The 21177-nt window shown below is 32.2% G+C and overlaps 1 protein-coding gene across 3 annotated transcripts in view; it reads right to left on the bottom strand.

Annotated features, from left to right (window-relative positions):
- Window positions 1-2533: 2533 nt before the first annotated feature.
- LOC148303558 (mannosyl-oligosaccharide alpha-1,2-mannosidase IA-like) overlaps window positions 2534-21177 on the bottom strand; it is a 261141-nt gene continuing 242497 nt past the window's right edge. For all 3 annotated transcript variants that reach the window (XM_088269725.1, XM_088269726.1, XM_088269727.1), the window contains 8 exons: window positions 16006-16224; window positions 14753-14932; window positions 12926-13139; window positions 11660-11884; window positions 9849-9987; window positions 6630-6774; window positions 5231-5347; window positions 2534-3974 (listed from right to left, as the gene is read on the bottom strand). In XM_088269725.1, coding sequence (XP_088125851.1) covers window positions 3858-3974; window positions 5231-5347; window positions 6630-6774; window positions 9849-9987; window positions 11660-11884; window positions 12926-13139; window positions 14753-14932; window positions 16006-16224 — 1356 coding nt within the window. In that variant the 3' untranslated portion in view covers window positions 2534-3857. The remainder of the gene's footprint in view (window positions 3975-5230; window positions 5348-6629; window positions 6775-9848; window positions 9988-11659; window positions 11885-12925; window positions 13140-14752; window positions 14933-16005; window positions 16225-21177) is intronic.

Raw genomic sequence — 21177 nt, 5'->3', positions numbered from 1 at the left:
TCTTACATTTTGTCATATCTTTTACTCTTTCAAATTATTACATGTCGCTCACTCCTTTCAAGAACGTCATAAATCAAAAAACTTGATTTTTCAGGAGAACGTTTTTAAAGTTTAAAAATATAACACAATGTATTAAAAATAAATATCAAGTCACTTCTTGAACTTCTTACTGTGCAACAGATCTTTTTAGGTAAAACCTGAAGGTTTTTTTCTCCATTTGAAAAATATTTAGTATATATAAAAAAATAATTAAACAATACGTTTTCTTCAAAATGCGAAAACAACACATTCTGCCCTGTAGCGGGTAAATATTAAGCTTAAAAAATGCCACTTTTGCTGGGATATAGTACATTTTCTGGACATTCCGAAAACATGCACAACTCAAAATTGACGATTTTTGATTTATGACGTTCTTGAAAGGAGTGAGCGATGTATGTATAGGTGTGGGAAAAATAAATAAAAATATTTCATTTAAAGTAATAAATATATTTTATATCACAAAACTAGTTGCAACACATTGCTAACAGAATTTCTAAAAATCTGGTAATTTTTATCACTTCGCACTAACTTTTTTAAAATGAAAAATGATTACAAATTTTTACACAATACCTTTGAAGAATATTGAAATGATTTTATCGGGAATATAAATATGATACACTTTTAGATATTTCTGCTCATTTCCAATTAGAGTTAGTGATAATATTACACCTTGAGGTATTGTGAATTAAAGAAAAGACCAAACGTTCATTCCACACCCCATCTTCTGTTACATAAAATACAACAAAATGTCTTCATCTCCTATTAATACAAAGAGAATAATAATTATCATGCTCTTATCACATTATTTTCATTTGAAACTCAACAACCTAGTGGAATAACATCTTAAGAGTCAACCTAATATATTACAGAAAAATAACCATGTTTTTTTTTTAAATTTCAAACCACTGTTGGCAATTTAGGAAGGTGGTTAGTATATTAGTATATGCAAACACCATATAAATAAAGATTCGAAGAGTGAGAAATGATAACGAACAAAAAATATTAGACATTGAAACTCATTACATTGTATTATGACCATAAAACTGGTGCAAAATAATATTATTTTAAGTAATTCATAACCTCAAAAGAACAAGGGTTTAAGTAGATAGCAATTTAGGCGAATTTGTTTAGTGCAAACCATTGTTGTTTCGAGGTCACAAATTGCGAGAATAAAGTAAGTAAAAAAACTAATTACATCATATATTTATAAGGAAGGCATAATTAAAGTGAAAATTATTTAATGATTTATAGTTTAAACATCTGAGTACATAAATATATACAGAAAACCAATTTTAAATTTCTAGATTTTATTTAAATAATCCAAAAAAAAATACAAGTATATATCTATACAAAGGAGTTAATAACAATGTCATTTTTTATTTCTCAGATATTTCATCTGAATTCAAATATAATATCTTGTATCTGATAATAAATATCTTGATGGTAAAAACAGAAAATAAGTCAATCATAAGCAAATATTTCTCGGAAGCCTACAAGAAATAAAACTAAAAACTTGGATTTAAAAAAGGTGAATTTTTTTTAATAGTTCTTGATATTTTCTAGTATGCATTTTTAAAAAGCTGTAAATCTTCATGTCTTTCAATAACGATGAATGTTACAAATATATTTATAATGCTACAAATATTATGTAGGAACCGTTAATTAACTTTTAAGTATACATATATCTCGAGTTAACAGAAAGAATAGGCAAATATAAAAATTGTACTTGTATTCGATATTACTGGATTTCATTATATTAATACAAAAAATAACAATTATTATTATTGATAAATTTAATAGACATTCATACTAAATTACAAACAAAATAAATCATACTTTTAGTATCACTTCTACATTAATTTATATAATATTGTGTAATTTTCTAGTGCTCCCTTACAAGACAATAAGTATGAAAATATCTAATGTTTTCATGATGCTGACTAATTAAAAAACTGTCGAAAATTCACAAACCGTATTAAAAATAATTTAACTATTATTTTTCTTAAATGTGTGAAAAAAGATTAAAACAGTGACTGGTGATAAAACAAAGTGCATTACTGATCAACTTAACCTTCCGATGGATGCAATGTAGGGCTTTTTTTCATGTAACGCGGTGGAATATAATTTGTCAAAATGATTTGGAAAAGTTGCTTTAAATTTTATTTAAACGATATTCGAATATAATTTGTTTTAGTAAAAAGCTTGACATGAAGTGAATTCCGGGACCTTTTTTGTTTAAAAAAAGCCCTGATGCAATGTGTCTGTTTGGCATATAACATATTGTTGTTGTTGTTGCTCTTTTATTCTTTACATGACATTATTGCCCCTTACTATACTTTCCTAACATTAGCAAATAATTATAATGCTGAGTCTTACGGTAATAATTCTGAAATTTTGGAGTGACTAGATGTGTCTATTTTCTAGTATTATCCTAATACTTGTGAAATACATCACTCCCAGTGAATATTAGGAATCAGTTAATTTTTATGAATAATTTTTCATTTTATTTATTGTAAATTGCATACTATAGATTTTAGTAGCTAATATTTAATTTGTCAAAAAACCTTACACATATATCTGATCTGACGATAAAACCACCTCCATAGTGAAATGGTTAGCGCGCTAGGCTATAATGCTGGAGGTCCCAGGTTTGATTCTCAAGAGGGTCAAAATAAATATCAGTGATTTTTCAGTCTAATATTTATTTAATATGACCCTGGACTGGTATCTGGAGCGGAAAGCTGATAACCTTTCCTTCGTGCCTTTCATGACCAAGATAACACTGCTTCTATACAATGCAGTGCCCTGTGCACCATTGGGTGCATATAAGGTTTAGAAGAAGAAGAAAAAACAAGTAAGTTAGAATCACAGGTAGGCCCAAATCACTTGTTGTTTGTACCGTGACACACCAGACATTATTGTGTAATGACAACAGATGTGAACATCTGTGTTTAATAGGTAAAATTAAAAAAAGCATCAATAATTTTTTTTGTATATATCTGCTTTGTAATCTTTTGAATTTTATGTTTAAAATCTTAAGTAGATGTACAGTTAAATATTTTTTTATTATTTTAAAATTTTTCATAATTGAATATATTTTCGACAGGCATGAGAAAAGCGAGAATAAGGAGTGTATCATTAGATCATTGTACCCGTCCGCATCTCACCAGGCACTCGTATCGTGGTCATCGGAAGGTTAGCAAAAACTAAATAATATTATACAGTTCGACACGGTGTTGCGCGTTTGGACTGTATGTATTCAACCATCAGATAGAGGACAACATATCATAATTGAGTAAAACAAAAGTAATAGAAAAATGCAAAAAAAGCTGAAATAAATAATTAGTTTATCGATATAGCATAAACACTATTAAAACAATGGAATTTATGAATTACATACCTAAACTTAAAAACTAGTAAATAATTCAGTCCATTACAACAATAATTAATGTACACAATTGAATTCACTATAATTGTTCATGTAACGCAGGTCCGTGATTGCATAATTAACAGAAATACAATTGATTTAATTAATATATATAATCCGACGACGTAACACTATTTACACTGACAGTTTGATCACTTAACTTGAAAATTTGATCGACAACCGCCACGCCACTATTAAAGTAAAATAAATTATTGTAATAAATATTTACAAATTTTATTATGGTCCATGTTTATTACCACCGATTACAATTATGATAATGCGTAGATAATTTCCTATCCGGGAAACAAATTGAATCTGCGACGTCGGCTTCACGGCGCGGTCACGACGCCGCGACGGTTTGATTTGGCAATTGGCAGCGAGGAAGGCAGACTTAGTGTGCGTTCCTGTAGAATGGGTTCCCCTTCATGGGGAGCGGGTGCGCCTCCGTGTTGAACACCCACTCGTCCAATGAGATCAGAGAGTCATCGGAGAACAGCAAGTACAGGTACTGAAAGAGACAAATGTCAAATTTATGAGCGTATCTTACAATTGTGCTTGTCAATTTACTCAATACAATAAAAGCAAGTTTAAGTATCAAAATGTATCTTTAAGATATCTTCGTCATCAATTTGGCATTTTTCATCATTCATATCACCTTATAAAAATATTTTCCGTACACAAATTTTAAAGTCCTTTGAGCAAATTCTATTGGCATCACCTTTTGGACATGTCGCTCACTTTTTTCAAGAACGTCATAAATCAAAAAACTTGATTATTCAGGAGAACGTTTCTAAAGTTTAAAAATATAATACAATGTATTAAAAATAAATATCAAGCCACTTATTGAACTTTTTACTGTGCAACAGATCTTTTCAGGTAAAACCTGAAGGTTTTCTTCATTAAAAAAATATTTAGTATATTTAAAAAAATAATTAAACAATGCCTTTTCTTCAAAATGCAAAAACAACACTTTCTGCCCTGTAGCAGGTAAATATTAAGTTAAAAATATGCCGCTTTTGCTGGGATATAGTACATTTTCTGGGCATTCCGAAAACATGCACAACCAAAAATTGTCAATTTTTTATTTATGACGTTCTTGAAAGGAGTGAGCGATGTATCAAACACTTATTCAAATAATACGTGGACTAAAATTATGGCTGATATTTTTTATATGTCTAAAAGCGAAAGGGAAGATGACTAAATTCCTTTAAAAAAAAAAACAAACTAATTGAATGCATTTGTATAGTTTTTAGTGCATAAGTCCTCATCAACAGCAATTTAGTAGAGAAGATGATTTGAAAGATTTTAAATAGAAGAAGGTAGGGGGTAAAGTTCCAAATAATTTTTTTTTATGGATTTTTTATTAAACTAGTTAACTTTTAACATATTTACAGAATACAGGCATTATCCTTGTAACATAAATGAGGTGGTATGTGTGTAGGTAGGAAGGATAACACAACATATTATGTATTTCATGCCAGGAATATTGCGCTGCTCTTGCAATTTGCTCCTTCATACTGACAAGTAGAATTACTGACGAATTTCATGCAAACAAACAAATACCTACAGAGTTATTACAATAAAAATCTCTCTATTCTGCCGTGTTATACGAGCAGTTTTCTGTCAGATGGAACACTTTATCAAGAAGCTATATATTTCGATAGTTTGCAAAAGGTTTTACACCAAGCTTTGCTTTCCCTAGTAATAGCAAAGATGAATCTCATAATTTACTCGATTTGAATCAACAACAGAGAAATGGCATACCTTCAATGTTTCAGCTAAGAAGAAGCTCTGTTGGACGTCATCTTTAGGTGAGTCTAATAAGTACACATTTCGAATTCCGGTGTAGCCGCCATCCACGCGACAATGTTTCTCGATAGCCTAGAAAACAAGAAAACATTTTACAAGTCATGAAAGATAAATAATTCATATGAAAAAAATAGTTTTTCTTTGTACTCCTTGCACAGTAGCAGCGTCTTAACTTACACAAGATTGTGCGAGAATGGTTATGCAACCCCAAATACTTTTTAGCTATTACTACTATTCTGTTATGTATTCAATATTACCCTGGACTGGTACCTGAAGTGGAGGGCTGATCACCTTTCCTTCATGTGTTAACAATCAAGATAACACTGCGTTTATATGATGCAGTGCCCTATGCACTATTGGGGTGCGGATTAGGGTTCGAATGACGAAAATGACTATTCTGTATGTCCTAACTTCTATTCCTCGTTCATTTTATTTCCCTAGGAGCAGTATTTTTTTCCACCTTGAGATTATAACTTGTATCTGTATCACTTAAAATGTATTCTAGTCCCAGATTGATCAATCCGGAGCTCAGGACTAATCTTGTTTATGTAAAATTAATAATCAAGCGATTGTTGTTTCCTTAAATTAATGATCAAGTGATCGTTGTCTGCTTAAATTAATGATTAAGTGATTGTTATCTCCGAAAAATTAACACATTGTTTTCAGGAAATGCTTAAAAGCGCCTTTAACATGTTGTTAGTAGAGAGCGGGAGACATAATCATTCTATTTGCTTACTTGTGGTACAGCCCGAGACGCCATAAAACGGTTTGGGTTTACTTGTGATTAGTATGTGACCCAAATTAGTATAATAATTTGAGTCAGGGTTGATGAAAAAAGCGTCCGCCAACAATGTGATAATGACAAACTGATTGTTCCAGTCCCCTACACACTATAAGATGTAGGCGGGAGTTAGTTTACTGGAGTCATTTTTAATATTTAGTGAGTTTTTTAGATGATATCTCAATTTTATAAGACATATAGTGCACTTCTTTAAATTATTTGCGACCGTAAAAAACTGACGAGTCACAGATTACTGAATGCGACACAATATTTTTGTCTTACAATATGTAATTGTAAAGACGAAAGTTCGAAACAAAAAATTGATTTTGTTTTTTTTTTAAATTATCTAATGTCCCAAGTGACTCTGAAATCTAGCTATAGTTTTTTCAACACTGCTTTACATAGCCCTACTAAGGTTTTATCTTTATACCTTTATAGCCTTTACCTACTTGTGAGTGGATTTGCTCTTAGTGTTCAAAGTTACTACAATTTCACGTAAATCATGAGCGAAAATTCTAGGCAAAAACGTAAAGCGAAAGTGATCTCGCTTCAAAGAATACGTATTTAACATACCTGGAGAGTTTCCCATCCCCAATCTCGATACTTCTGGTCCTTGGTCAATCTCCACAGGATGAAATAACTCTCAATAGTTTCGGGTCGGAGGATATAATACTTCTCGTTGCTCTTGAGTGCCTTCGCTTCCACTGCATCGCTAAACCTAAAAACAATAAAACGATTAATAAAAATCAAAGTCATAAAATTTATGCGTATCGAGTGTTGCCAGCCTAAAAGCCATGAGTGACAAATGGCTACTAATCACACAAAAAAGTTCCTGGTTTGGAAGCGAATGGATAACGAGATGATGACTAAGAAAGTATATTTGACAAATGTGAACAGGAGAAAAAAACGAGGGGCCAAAAAGACTTATCCTGACCAGATCCAACAAAACCTAAAATCCGGTTGTGTCAAAAGTTTCCATAACCAGAGGGCATGTATGACCAGATGTATGGATGTAAAGGAACCTAGGAGTGTAGGTCAGGACGGGTATGCCATTTCAACATCCTCTTTGCCTACCCCTGCAGTGAAACGGTATGATGGTAGCAGTAGTAATACATAATAATAAAAGATGATAAAGTCTTTCGATATCAACCAATGAGAGATCATTAGCCCTATAAACGTCCAGAATTCAATATTCCCACCTCAATTTCTCATCTACCTTGAGATATTGATAAAATCTTGATATAAATAGCTTACAAGTGGAGCATATTCAGCATTCATGAATAAAGATTAGAACACACTCAAAATATTGTGATATTTAAAATAACTACTGCCACCTATTGGACAACGTAAGTAAATAAATATTTTATCCAAGATTCGAATCATTTTTGAGATCTAAATGAGATTATGACGAAATGCTTTTTGTCAGTATGAATAATTTTTCTCCTCAGATTTTCTCTGTGCTCAACATGAAATAAGGCTGGATTAATAATATTTCAGTAGTAATTCAAAATATCGAGTTCTACTTCTATGGGAGTGTTTACAAACAAGGCATATTTAAAAAAATAATGTCTGTGAATTTAAAGGCATGTATAAAAACACTAATGTTTGTTATTGCGAGTTCACAACCACCAACTGCTTTGGCTCCCAGTACGAATGCGCCCGCCGAATTTGTCCGCCTCCGTAGTGTTATGGTCAGCACGCTCTGCTACCGTTCCGTAGGTCCCGGGTTCGATTCCCAAGGGGGGTAAAATAAATATAAGTGAATTTTCCACTGTTATATTTATTCAATATTACCCTGGACTGGTACCTGAAGCGGAGGCCTGATCACCTTTCCTTCATGCGTAAACGATCAAGATAACACTGCGTTTATATGACGCAGTGCCCTATGCACCATTGGGGTGCGGATAAGGGTTTAAAAAAAAAAAAAAAAAATGAACACAGTCCAAGGTTTTTATAGGTTATTGAACAAGTAGTTAAATTTATTGCATGCTCATATTTTATGCAACAATAATAATTTTCGCAAACACAAGGACAAAAAAATCATAAAAGAATACTTTATTCACAATCAATTCACTGTTATATTATTCATTTTTTTAAAAATTTTTATAGGAATACAAACCAATATTAATAACGAAAACAGTAGCTTGCCAAAATAACCCAATTTCTACTCATATAAAACAAAATAAAATTTTCTATTTTTTAAAGCGTAAAATGTATCATATACACAGTATTTATAAATTATCAAACACATTTTACTTTTGAATTATTTATGTTCAAATCGCGGTATTTCTGGCAAAGTAACCCAAAAAATCCCAGTTACTAAAAGGTTAATTTTTTAACCAAAAACAATGTTAAAAAAAATTAGATTTTTATTTTTCGTGTTAGTCATATTATGACTAACATGAAAAATAAAAATCAAATTTTTTTAACATTGTTTTTGGTTAAAAAAATTAACCTTTTAGTAACTGGGATTTTTTGGGTTACTTTGCCAGAAATACCGCGATTTGAACATAAATAATTCAAAAGTAAAATGTGTTCGATAATTTATAAATACTCTGTGCCGTTGTTTTAACTTCAGCGCGACGAAAGTATCTCTTGGAGTTTAGTTAACTAAATGTGTGCAACGTTGTAAAATGATCAACTACAAGCAAATGCTGTTCGCTTAATGTCCACCTCCTTTGTACGCCGTGCGCATAACACTGAAGATCAAGGAGTTAAAAGAAATAGTGAAGGGGTGTACGTAATTAATAAATATTTTTTTCTAGGTCTGCAATGTATATTACATAAATTTATTGCGTATTGTTTATTAACCTTGACAAGTAAAAATGTATCTTTTTGAATAATATCACAGCTTTACACAACTTACTTTTCGCAGAAACAAAATTGGTTTAGCGTACTAGGTTTTTCTTGTTTCTTTTTAATTAATATATTATTAGATTAAAACCAATATTTTTAGCTTTTCCACTTTATTTTTATTTGACCAGCGACCGGGTTTCGTCGTTACCAACATCATCAGACTGGTGGGAGGCTATACAAATTGTTATGTTATATATAAAACAAGGCAGGAGTTGATAACCATGATTTGATATAATTTTTATTGAGAAATTAATTTAATTTGAGTGAATTTAAGTATTGTATGACATTAAAAATATTTTTAATATCATAAAAAATATTTTTAATATCATACAATACTTAAATTCACTCAAATTAAATTAATTTCTCAATAAAAATTATATCAAATCATGGTTATCAACTCCTGCCTTGTTTTATATATAACATAACAATTTGTATAGCCTCCCACCAGTCTGATGATGTCGGTAACGACGAAACCCGGTCGCTGGTCAAATAAAAATAAAGTGGGAAAGCTACAAATATTGGTTTTAATCTAATAATATATTAAAAATGCAATTCCATCACGAAGTGTCAGTGGATAATATAAATCTTTTTAATTATTTTGGTAACTTCAATTTTTGTAATATAAAAATAATTGTAACATATAACTGATTAATAGTTTTAAATTTCAATGTACAACCATAGAAAAAAAAACATAATATGAATCGCAAATTTTTTCACAACCCTGAAGTAATCCCTAAGGGTGAAGACTGACCGGAGCATTTTGTCGTAACGTAACATGTTACGACGCGAGCATTCAGGCAGTCAGTACAGCGAGCCGAGCGCTCCATTCATAGTTTTGGATGCTCGGTGATGCTCGCCGCGAGCGATGTTACGATGTTACTGCCCAAAATGTATCTGATACTTATTATTTAGGTAAGAAAGCAAATGGTGACTTACCTGAATGCTTCTGGTCCCAGTTTAGTGGCCGACCTGTCGTAACTCTCGTGACAAGTATTGGTCAATCCTCGTGCTAGGTCCATGTACTTGTCTGATAGGGAAGTCTTCAGAGTTTTAGATCCAAGAGCAAACAATCCTCCTGGAAAAAGAAAAAAAGACAATTATAGAACTAACATATCTGAGAATGCTACAGATTCAAGTTATACGCGTTATTTAGATTGCTTAATAGCGAACTTGTTATTTAGGAAACTATACACTCATTCTGGGACGCCCCATAGTCTTATTAAGATGGCATCACCGGCAGCATGGGTTGAGCTTTTAAAAAGCGTAGGTAGTGAAAAAACACCCATTACACACATTAATTAATATTTCAAAAAATGGTATAAATCTAATAATATGTCTTGTCGCAAAAATAAAAACTGAGAAAAAGCATACTTATAAATTTGATTAAATACATGTTTCATCCACATTCACAGTATTTCATAATTTCCCAGGACAACCTGTGATCATTTGAAAAAGCTGATATAGCAAAGGGGTTAAATGTTTTATATGAAGTTGTACTATTACTGCACTAAATAATTAGTTTGTGTCTGCAAAATTTTTTGCTTTTTCTACACCAATACAAATTCATTATTATTCAAACCTTTATCCGCACCCCAATGGTGCATAAGGCACTGTATCATATAAACGCAGTGTTGTCTTGATCGTTAACTCATGAAGGTAAGGTGATCAGCCCTCCGCTTCAGGTACCAGTCCAGGGTAATATTGAATAAATATTACAGTGAAAAAATCACTTATATTTATTTGACCCCCCCCCCCTGGGAATCGAACACGGGACCTCCAGAACGGTAGCCGGGCGTGCTGACCATTACACTACGGAGGCGGACAAAACCACCAATGCAAATACGACGTAAAATATGTAGTAGAACAAATGACTGGTAACAACACTGTACTCTACAGTTTGTAATTCAGTGTGCTATCAAAATTAAAGAACTTTTCAATCATTTGTTGAATAGTTAGTATAAATGAGCGAAACTTACTTTAATTTAATATTGATATTAATTACACACTTTTCCAAGTAAAGCACTAGACACCCCACCAAGAACTTAGACCTGCTGGAGTCGGTTATTCTAGGCTTTGATACAAAAACCGAAAATGACACCGACTGTCCTTATTATCAGCTCCGAGCTACACGTTTTCTCGGAATAAAGTAGGGAAGGCAATCTTTATGTGCCTATATGAAACATGGTCTCTTATCATCTGCTGCTAGTATCTCATTTTTATGGTAAGAACAATCTTCCTATTTTTTTAAAATCTCTTCTATCATTAACAGAATAAAAATCAGCCACAAATAATATGTACCCTATAGTTGTTAAAGACGGAAACGGAAGATATGAGTCTTTTGATATTGACGTGCCCTACGTAAAGTGCTCTAACTACATTTTTGTCAATTTTGAGATATTTGGTGTACGTTATTAACTGACCGTTATCTACAAATATAAATAAACAAAAAAAATATATTAAATAAATTATATTTCATTAGTTTTTCAGGCGAATAAGATGCTATCTACATTGAATTTTCGAAATGAACTGAACTCCTAAAACGCTAACTACTTAATTTTGACAAAGCATAAAGTATTAAAACGATTTAATACATTCGTGGTTTTGAATGTATAATACTAGTTTAGAATTTCAGGTATCTTGTGAAAATATGTTGAAAAAATCTTCTAAGCTCTCTCCTGTAAAGTAACAGATTTGCAGATAGAGTACTTTACGTAGGGGCCGTCGATATGTAGAGTGCTTAAAAATACCTGAGAAACAAGATAAGTGGTCCATCTTATCCTCCAAGATCCGATCGTACTTGAGGTCCGCCACATAGGTGAGGCCGCTGTTGGATACGCGGATCATGTTGTCGATGATGGCACTCATGGCCTCGTCGAACATCTGGCGGGACTCAAAGTCGTCCTTGTTCTGCAGCCAGGTCTTCAGGAGATACTCGTAGTAGGAGTCGCCGAGACCGCCCAGCGACATGTGGTCTGGAACAACAAATCCATTGGATGCATTAAAATAAATATGATGCTAATATTTACTCAGTAATACTTATAATGCAGTTTATATGATGCAGTGCCCTATGCACCATTGGGGTGCGGATAAGGGTTTGAATGAAAAAAATGAAATGAAATACTTATACTACAACGTTTTGAGTGTGTCGAAATACTTGTTCACAAATCTGGATTATCTCCAGTTAGGAGTTGTTTTTCATATTATTTTTTGACATCTCAACATAGATGAAGAAGAATATGGAAGTCTGGGCATTTACGGGGCTTACGACCGTCATAGTGGTTTAAGTGATCACTTAAACCAGCTTATAACGGTCGTAAGCCCCGTAACTGCCCATAATTCCATATTTTTCTTCATCTATGTTGAGATGACGAAAAATACTTATTCTACATATCATATATGTCAGGATTAATTTTTAACATCAATAATCCCCTTCATTGTTAGGTAGGCACTTCTCTCGAACAATATACCACAATTCAATATAAATAAGTCAAACTTTTTTGTTGTTGTTATATTATATTTAAAGCAAATACTTTTTCATAAAATTTAATGCATTCAAAACAGTCGCTCTAATCCCCTTTTCAGGGTATGGGTAATTTGTTGTTCATAAGTATACATTTTTCTATTTATTAATTAAATAGTTTCACAAATTCACTACAAAATTTTTTAATAAAAAATTTTCCTGTTTGAAATTATATAAATACATATGTTACAGGAATATAAAAAATAGACAACACATAGATAAGCTTAAAATTTACTCATTTACCAGTAAAAAGAGGTACAGTTTTCCATGAGAAATATTGACATTGAAAAATGGGCAAACAGTGAAATAAGTTTGGGAATCTATGATTTAAACAATCACTGACTTAACAGTCCAGATCTTGTTTCAATTTTGTCAAACCCTCTATCTTGGCTTTTCTTATGATTTTCTGTTATTTCTTTATGCTGTTTCATTCAATTTAATGATATAATAATAATTATTGTGACTGAAAATGGAGAAAGCCAAGTGTACTCACGCTGTCCCCATTTCCCAGTCTTGGGGTTGATGTAGTTGGGGTACAGCCCCCTGGGCTTCTCCATGTCCCTCAGCACTCTGCGGACCCTCTCCACCTTCTCCCGGTAGACGGGGTTGCCCGTCACGTCGCTCAGGTAGGCAAACTCCAGGTGCAGGGTTCCGATCTCAGACAGGATGCTGCTGCCGCCGCTTGCCCATCCGTAGTTTTTGCTAATCTGAATACAAAATTCTAAACATTTAGAGATGTCTATTTAAAACAAGAGTTCAAATTAAACAGGAAAGTAAGACTAGATATTTCATGAATACACAAATCAATATTATTCACATTATGACCCTCTTTAGACCATTGTTCCGCAAAGTGTGTGCTACGGCACAATGATGATTAGTTGGTGTGCCGCGGAAAAAAGTATAATTTTGTGAAGATATTAAATAAACTTTATGTTATGAAACTATGCATATGTTTTCGCATTATATTTTGATAATAAATCAATATTCAATAAACTTTTTCTTTTCTTTGGTGTACCTCTGAAATTTCTCAATTTGGCAGCGGTCAAATTAATGTATTTGACATTTTATGATTATTCATCACATATTTAATACGCAATAACAAATTAATTTCAGTAATTTTGTCTATTTTTCGAAATGTACTAAAGAATGCTTATTATAACAAAATAATTTTTCAATGGTCTATATTTTGTAGCTTTTGGTGCGTCGCGGAATTCTAGAAAGAATTTTGGTGTATCGTAGGTGGGAAAAAGTTGCAGAGCACTGTTCTAGACAATTGAAAATGTCTTATTTTTATCTGCAGCATTAGAAAAATAATCATAAATACTTAATGGGTCAATATAAATTTTATACATACTGAACATTTAAAGAACAAGTTTAACACTGTTAATTAGAATTTAATAATAAAAATATACTTTGGGGTAGAAAAATAAACTCATCATTTGAAACATATATATTACTACCTATTTTTCGAAGTTTAATTGTTCATCTTATTATTTTTCCTTGATTTTCTTTACTCTCCCTCTCCACTCCTTACCTGAACTTTATTTTCATCAATGTACAGTTTTATAAATTTATAATTTTGCAATAATTTTTTCATTCATACTGTTATTAGATGAAATTTGTTTTTCTTCGTTTATACTTATTTATAAACACTATCTGCCCTCTGATTTCCTACAGTTGTATAAGGTTCAAACTGTGACTAGTATCATCAGTCAATATTTTATTGGTTGGAAGATATTGCTTTTCAGCATTAAGCCGGCCAATGTACATATCGCTCACTCCTTTCAAGAACGTCATAAATAAAAAAAAAAAAATTCTGGAGAACGTTTTTAAAGTTTAAAAATATAATACAATGTATTAAAAATTAATATCAAGCCACTTATTGAACTTTTTACTGTGCAACACATCTTTTTAGGTACCTGAAGGTTTTTTGAAAAATATTAAGTATATTTAAAAAAAATAATTAAACAATACCTTTTCTGCAAAATGCAAAAACAACACTTTCTGCCCTGTAGCGGGTAAATAAAAAGCTAAAAAATATGCCTCTTTTGATGGGATAGAGTCAATTTTCTGGACATTCCGAAAACATGCACAACTGAAAATTGACGATTTTTGATTTATGACGTTCTTGAAAGGAGTTAGCGATATATAATGTACAGGAAGCTTAATAAAATATATATCAAGAAGTGCGATATACAGGTTGCAGCCCTTCATATATGGATGTCTAATGTGCAATGTCAAGCTGTTTTATAACGACAGTATGTTTAAGATGTATTTGGTTTACGACAGTATGTTTAAGATGTGATGTAATATATCTTACCCCGGTGGTTGGATTGATGAGTGAATGAGGTATTCCCGTTGGAGTCTGGAAAGCGGGTAGCAATTTGTCGGCCACGTGTTGAGCCTTGTCTCGGAATATGGTGTCTCCAGTCAGGGCAAAGCAAGTCAAGAGACCACCGATAAACCTGATGGTCGTCTCAAACACGGAGAGATCACTGACCTGAAAGAGTTATTCGAATTGGTTATACAATAACAATGAAATGAAATCAGCTTAAATAAAACAAAGAACGGTGGAAAAGCCAAGAGAAAGAAGTATGTATTAAGAGACATATAAGCAGGCATTCTTGACAGAGGTTAGTGCAGACGCTCATCTGCATCTTCTTGGTGTTGCAAGTCGTTAGATACGTAAGCATCACCAGGTCAAAACATTCACAAATACAGATTAATCATGGGAATACCCACAAAATGTTCATCCATAAAACGACAGAATCAAATTTATTGAAAAAATTTATTGAAATTTTTGGGAATATTAAAGGTGTATAAAACGCCAATGAAAATTGATCTGTGCAAATGTTGAACTGTAAAAAAAAAGATTATTACAGAGAACTAGAGGGGTGTTTTACTTTCATTAATTAATTCAGTAGTCACTTTGCGGTAATATTTATCCATTTATAACTTATATTTTATTTGGTAAATACCATTGATAAAAAACAATAAATAAGTAAATAGAAATAAGAATAAACACATCTCCTACCCCCTCTTCATCCTTCAATGTCCCAAGGACAAAACTCTAAAATTAAGTCTTAGCTTTACATATGGTGTTTGAAAATGATGCAGAATGCATCGAAACATGTGTCGCAACAGATTTTTTAAAAAGTGGTTTGTGGCAAGTAAAATTTAAATTGAAAATTAGTATATATTTTACTAACAGTCTCCGCATCCTTTTTCGTTCACTTTGTGTAATACCATTTTAAAAAAAAAACACTATTTCGTGACTACTGTTTTCGGAATAATCATTTCATCATTAGGTCAAATGTAGATTAAAAAGAAATTTTTACGGTCTTAATGTTTTTTACATTTATTTTTAAAAGTGGTATTACACAAAGTGAACGATGAATGATAAGGAGAGTGTTATAATTATCGTACCACAAAGTTAACAATGCTTTTAATATACAAAACATATTTTAATGCCTAAATCAGGAGGGTGATATTGGTTTTCTTTTATTGTTAGCGTCATTCTATGTATTTAGCATATATGATTCATGAAGTTGTAACGATACATGTAATACATACAATTGAGTCCATGCTGAGATTCTCGGCTATCCAATCCCTGCCCTCCTTGAACTCCTTGTCCATGCCCATGATGTAGAGCGTGTCCAGCCCGTCCAAGATGGTGGCTCCGAGGTTGGAGGACCCGAATATGCTGGAGGTGTGTCCTCGCTTGGAGATGGGCCGCAGCTCGTTCTTGCCCCACGCGTACAGCTTGTAGTTGTCCCAGGCGTGCTTCATCATCTGGAAATACAATGAATGAACATTCATTACAATTACATAATAAAAAATGTTGGGAAAGCTTAGTGGTATTTTAATTTATGTACATATTTCCGATGCATACAAAATATAATAGGGAGAATAAAAGAGGCGTCGGAAGACCTCAAAAAAGCTGTAGGGGTTAAAAACTGGCTGCAAGCAGCAACAGACAGAAAGAAATGGAAGGATACGGAGGAGGTCTATACCCAGCAGTGAAGGACAAAAGGCTAAAGAAGATACAAAATATTACACATATGTTTTATGTACATATATGGGTTATTAGAATCGCATAGCCAATATAAAGGTTTATGCAATTATAAATAAGAATTTGAAGGCATTTAAAATTTTCTCGCTACTCGGTTTATTCATGAATTTCTTAAGGCATAAAATTTACAATAAATATTTAAACCAGATATTCAAATTAATTTATTAGTATTTTATTTAAACTGTAAAAACATCTTGAAAATTAATTTTGTCAAAAAATGGTTAACAAAATGTTCATCTCTAAAGACAAATATGATAAAAAAAAAGTATTTTTGAAGCAATATTTGCTCCCTTAAATTCGTAAAATGATAAAAACGTTTTGTCATTTCCAAAACATGGAAAATGTAAAGTTGCCTTCCGTTGACTGTTTATATCTAAATAATATTATTACATGCTTAGATTATTTATAGAAGAGACAGATTTAAGCTCCTTTTTCTTTTTCATCTCTTTTTTATGTTATTTTATGTTTTTATGGTATTCAGTTTTTAATTTTATTAAAAAAATGTTTTCTATGAGTCAGTATTTTTTGTATTTTATATTAACACTATTATTCTAGTTCTACTTATAAAACCTATATACCCTTTACTATGACTAAATTATATTGTATACCCACACACAGGCCATGCCTTTGTGGGATCTTTTTTTGTATTCATTTTTATATTTAATTAATATTTTTTTGTATTTGAATTTATTTTATGTAATGCAAAAGAATTTAAAATAAAGAAAAAATAATAATAATAAATAAACTTTTATTAACATGTAATTCGTAATTGTGTATAACTTTTTATTTGTTTGTATATCATTTTGTCAACTTTTTTGTTTGCTATTTTTGTGTCCGCCTCCGTAGTGTAATGGTCAGCATGCTCGCCTACCGTTCTGGAGGTCCCGGGTTCGATTCCCAGGGGGGTTTAATAAATATAAGTGATTTTTTCACTCTAATATTTATTCAATATTACACTGGACTGGTACCTGAAGTGGAGGGCTGATCACCTTTCCTTCATGTGTAATCGATCGAGATTACACTGCGTTTATATGAAGCAGTGCCCTATGCACCATTGAGTTGCGGTAAGGGATTTATTTATTATTTTTGTGTTGTTTACATTTTGTGCTAATTCCCCTACGTAAACAAATAAATAAATCTCACAAGTACATATTATATTTTCTTTTGACATACTACATACGATATAAAAGGGACAAACAATGAATTGTCATTGGCAAATGTGGGGGTGATTAATGAGTATTATTTTTTTTATGACGTATATAGGGACAAATTGGGAAACAACAAACATCCAATGGGTTCACAGGCCGGCAAACAAATTGAAATGCAAATTGGTATTCGCGGAAATTTGCCGGAACAAAAAAGTGTGTTGAAAAATTCAATTAACTCCCTTTAAAATAACACGTTATACAAATAAAATAAAAATATTGATTTTTCATACAAAATAATTGATCAGAATAAAACTAAAACATTTCATTATATACGTGTCGGGTTGTAGTACTAGTGATGCGGACTATTAAGTCAGAGTTTCTCGGTTCGAACCCACTCTACCACAATTTGATACCTATTTCTAATAATGAGCCGCAGAAATAGTATGAAATTTAAGTATTTTTGTAAATATTAAAAAACACAAATATTTCTCTTTTCACGGTACGATAAATCTTTTTAGAAAATGAACCTTTTCATCTGCGTTATTGTATCCCATTTTTCCATTCCTAAAGCCAAGAAATCGATTGTTTTTATATGATTGGCGATTGAGTTTTTTACCGTGTCAATTCGATGCGGTGCCCTACGCACCATCGGAGATGGATAGAGGCCAAAGAAGAAGAAAAAACAATCTATATATAAATGTAAAACAAATTTATGAGGCAAATGGGGTTGGTAATAGAAGCAGAAGTATACTGAAGAAAACTTGGCATAATCAAGTATTTAAAATACTTGAAAGTGGTCAGGTCAGAGTCGGAATAATCGGCGAGTATTGTTAGAGGAGATGCACAAATGTGGAAGAGGCGAGGATTGTTTGCAAAGACAGATTGGTGAGGCGTACTTTTGTCTCCACCTAGCCCTGCAAGATGCGGCGTGATGGATATATATATATATATATATATATATATATATATATACATCTATTTTTTTTAAATTTACTTACCGCATTACTGCCTTTTACAAAACATAACATAGAAATTAGAAATTAAGATAGATTACAAAGGAAATAATAATAAATGATATAGAATGTGTGTGTGTGTGTGTGTGTGTGTGTGTGTGTGTGTTATTTTAACCTAATTTAAAGAAATAATATGATAAATATTTAGGCAAAACAAACGCATTCGATGATAAATAAAAACCGACCAATGATATTAAAATAATTATCATTTTTATGGCGGCATCTCATCGGAAAATGTCAAAGGTTTCAATAATAATAATTTCCGAGAGTAAGTAAGAACTGTGTAGTTAAGTAGCATGATTGCGTTTTTTAAAAAACATTTTTACGTAATCCGTAATTATTTTTATAATATACATCTGAAATAAAATGCGATATGTCTGGCATTAGGTATAATCAAACAGTAGATCGCGTCCGGTAATTCTAACATAAAAGCTAGCTGTAATATTAACATAACAGTCAAATGCAATTTTAAAAAAAACAGTTAAACTATTTCAGGCTTACAAATCATAAATTTCCATTAATTTTAAAGAGTCCGCCTCCGTAGTGTAATGGTCAGCACGCTCGGCTACCGTTCTGGAGGTCCCGGGTTCGATTCCCAAGGGAGGTAAAATAAATATAAGTGATTTTTTCACTGTCATATTTATTCAATATTACCCCGGACTGGTACCTGAAGCGGAGGGCTGATCACCTTTCCTTCATGTTTAAACGATCAAGATAACACTGCGTTTATATGACGCAGTGCCCTATGCACCATTGAGGTGCGGATAAGGGTTTTATTATTATTATTAATTTTAAAGAGAGCTGTAAATATAACATTTTTTATAGTAAAAAATGACATTTGTGACAGATAGTTCTCATTTCCACAAATAATTGGGTTGTTAGGGCACTTCAGTTAGCGTGATAAAACGATGATTGGCTTGTGCTTTTGTCCATCATTCTTCAGATTGGTGCTTTTGATCGGTGCGTACGTTGCGCGTAAATTCGATCACGCTTAACTGTCAAAGTCGCTTTCATTTTTCAAAACCGGACTGCCGGACGGTAAAATTCCATGTAGTGCACAAGCTCACTTACCGTATGATTTACTGGAAAATGCTTCATGGAGGATTTCAGACCGTAACAATTTAATTTTAAACTACATTTCACCTGACGATGGAATGATTATTCCGAAACCGGTTGTTACGAAGTAGTGTTTTTTAAAGTGGTATTACACAAAGTGAACGATGAATGATAAGGAGAGTATTATATTACCATACCACAAAGTTAACAATGCTTTTAATATAAAAAATATATACAATTGTGTAAAATCGAACACATGTGTTAATTATTCGCATATGGGACAATTTATAGCCAAATTAAATTAAATATTTTCATAAAGATTGAGAACACATTAAAAAAAGTAAATTTAAGATGTTGTTACTTAATTATAGTAAAATAAATAAAATAATCGTATTTGACAATAATGATGATATACTCGTATTATAGAAAGACTGTATTGTTCAAGAACTACGTATGTAGAAAACGATGACCAATGAAGTAAAATAATGTAAGAGTAAATACATATTTGAAATTTTGACTAAGATACTAAAAAAACTGCAATTACAAACTATATTTAGTTTATTTTTTGACATCTCATCAAAGATGAAGAAGAATATGGAAGTCTGGGCATTTACGGGGCTGACGACCGTCATAGGCTGGTTTAAGTGATCACTTTACACACGTGTAACATTCACCAATTCTACCCATTATTGACAACCACACTACTCAAATTCTTGGAAGTTCTATATATATGAATCAATTTAGAAACCTTGTTCATGAATCACTAGAACTTCACTAGAGAGATCTATTGGTGAGATGTAAAGAAGCTTTTTTATTAATATTACTGAATCTTCTAGCCAGTGGACAATCGTTAAAAATGCAAAGAGTAAAAATAACTCCAATAATAACGATAATAAACGCCCAAAATTCAAAAATAAAAACGCCATACGAGGCAGTAATGTCTCGTCTGGGCTTAAGGCAATAGAAAATGTTAAATATTTAGTGGTATCGAGATTAAGTCTAGAAACGAATTGTGAGATGATCATTGACTTTCTGAAAACAAAAGATGTGGACGTTCGTAAATGTGAGGAGTTACAAACAAAATCGGGTGATTATAAGACTTTTAAAATAGGAGTTCCTGAATCCATGTATAGTACCACACTAAACGGAGATATTTGGCCACAGTACTCTTTTGTCCGACGATTTTTTTATAGCGAAAAAAAAAACTAATAATTCATCATGAACAATTCCATTAGAATATGTTCCTACAACTGTAAATCAGTACATCGCATAGCACCGGGTATACACGAAATTTGCAACAATGTTGACATTCTTCTCCTACAAGAAACCTGGTTGATGAAGGACGACTTAAACTTCCTGAATAGTATCCACGAGGAGTTTCTGGCCACTGGAACATCAGCAATGAACTCTTCCGAGGAAATAATTCAGGGAAGACCACACGGAGGCGTAGCCATAC

This window comes from Brachycentrus maculatus, unplaced genomic scaffold, assembly GCF_059751285.1.
Source record: "Brachycentrus maculatus isolate JH-2025_06_01 unplaced genomic scaffold, ASM5975128v1 h1tg000362l, whole genome shotgun sequence".
Taxonomy (NCBI): Eukaryota; Metazoa; Arthropoda; class Insecta; order Trichoptera; family Brachycentridae; genus Brachycentrus; species Brachycentrus maculatus.
Note: the sequence above shows the minus strand (reverse complement) of the source record. Positions and strands in the feature narration are given on the sequence as shown.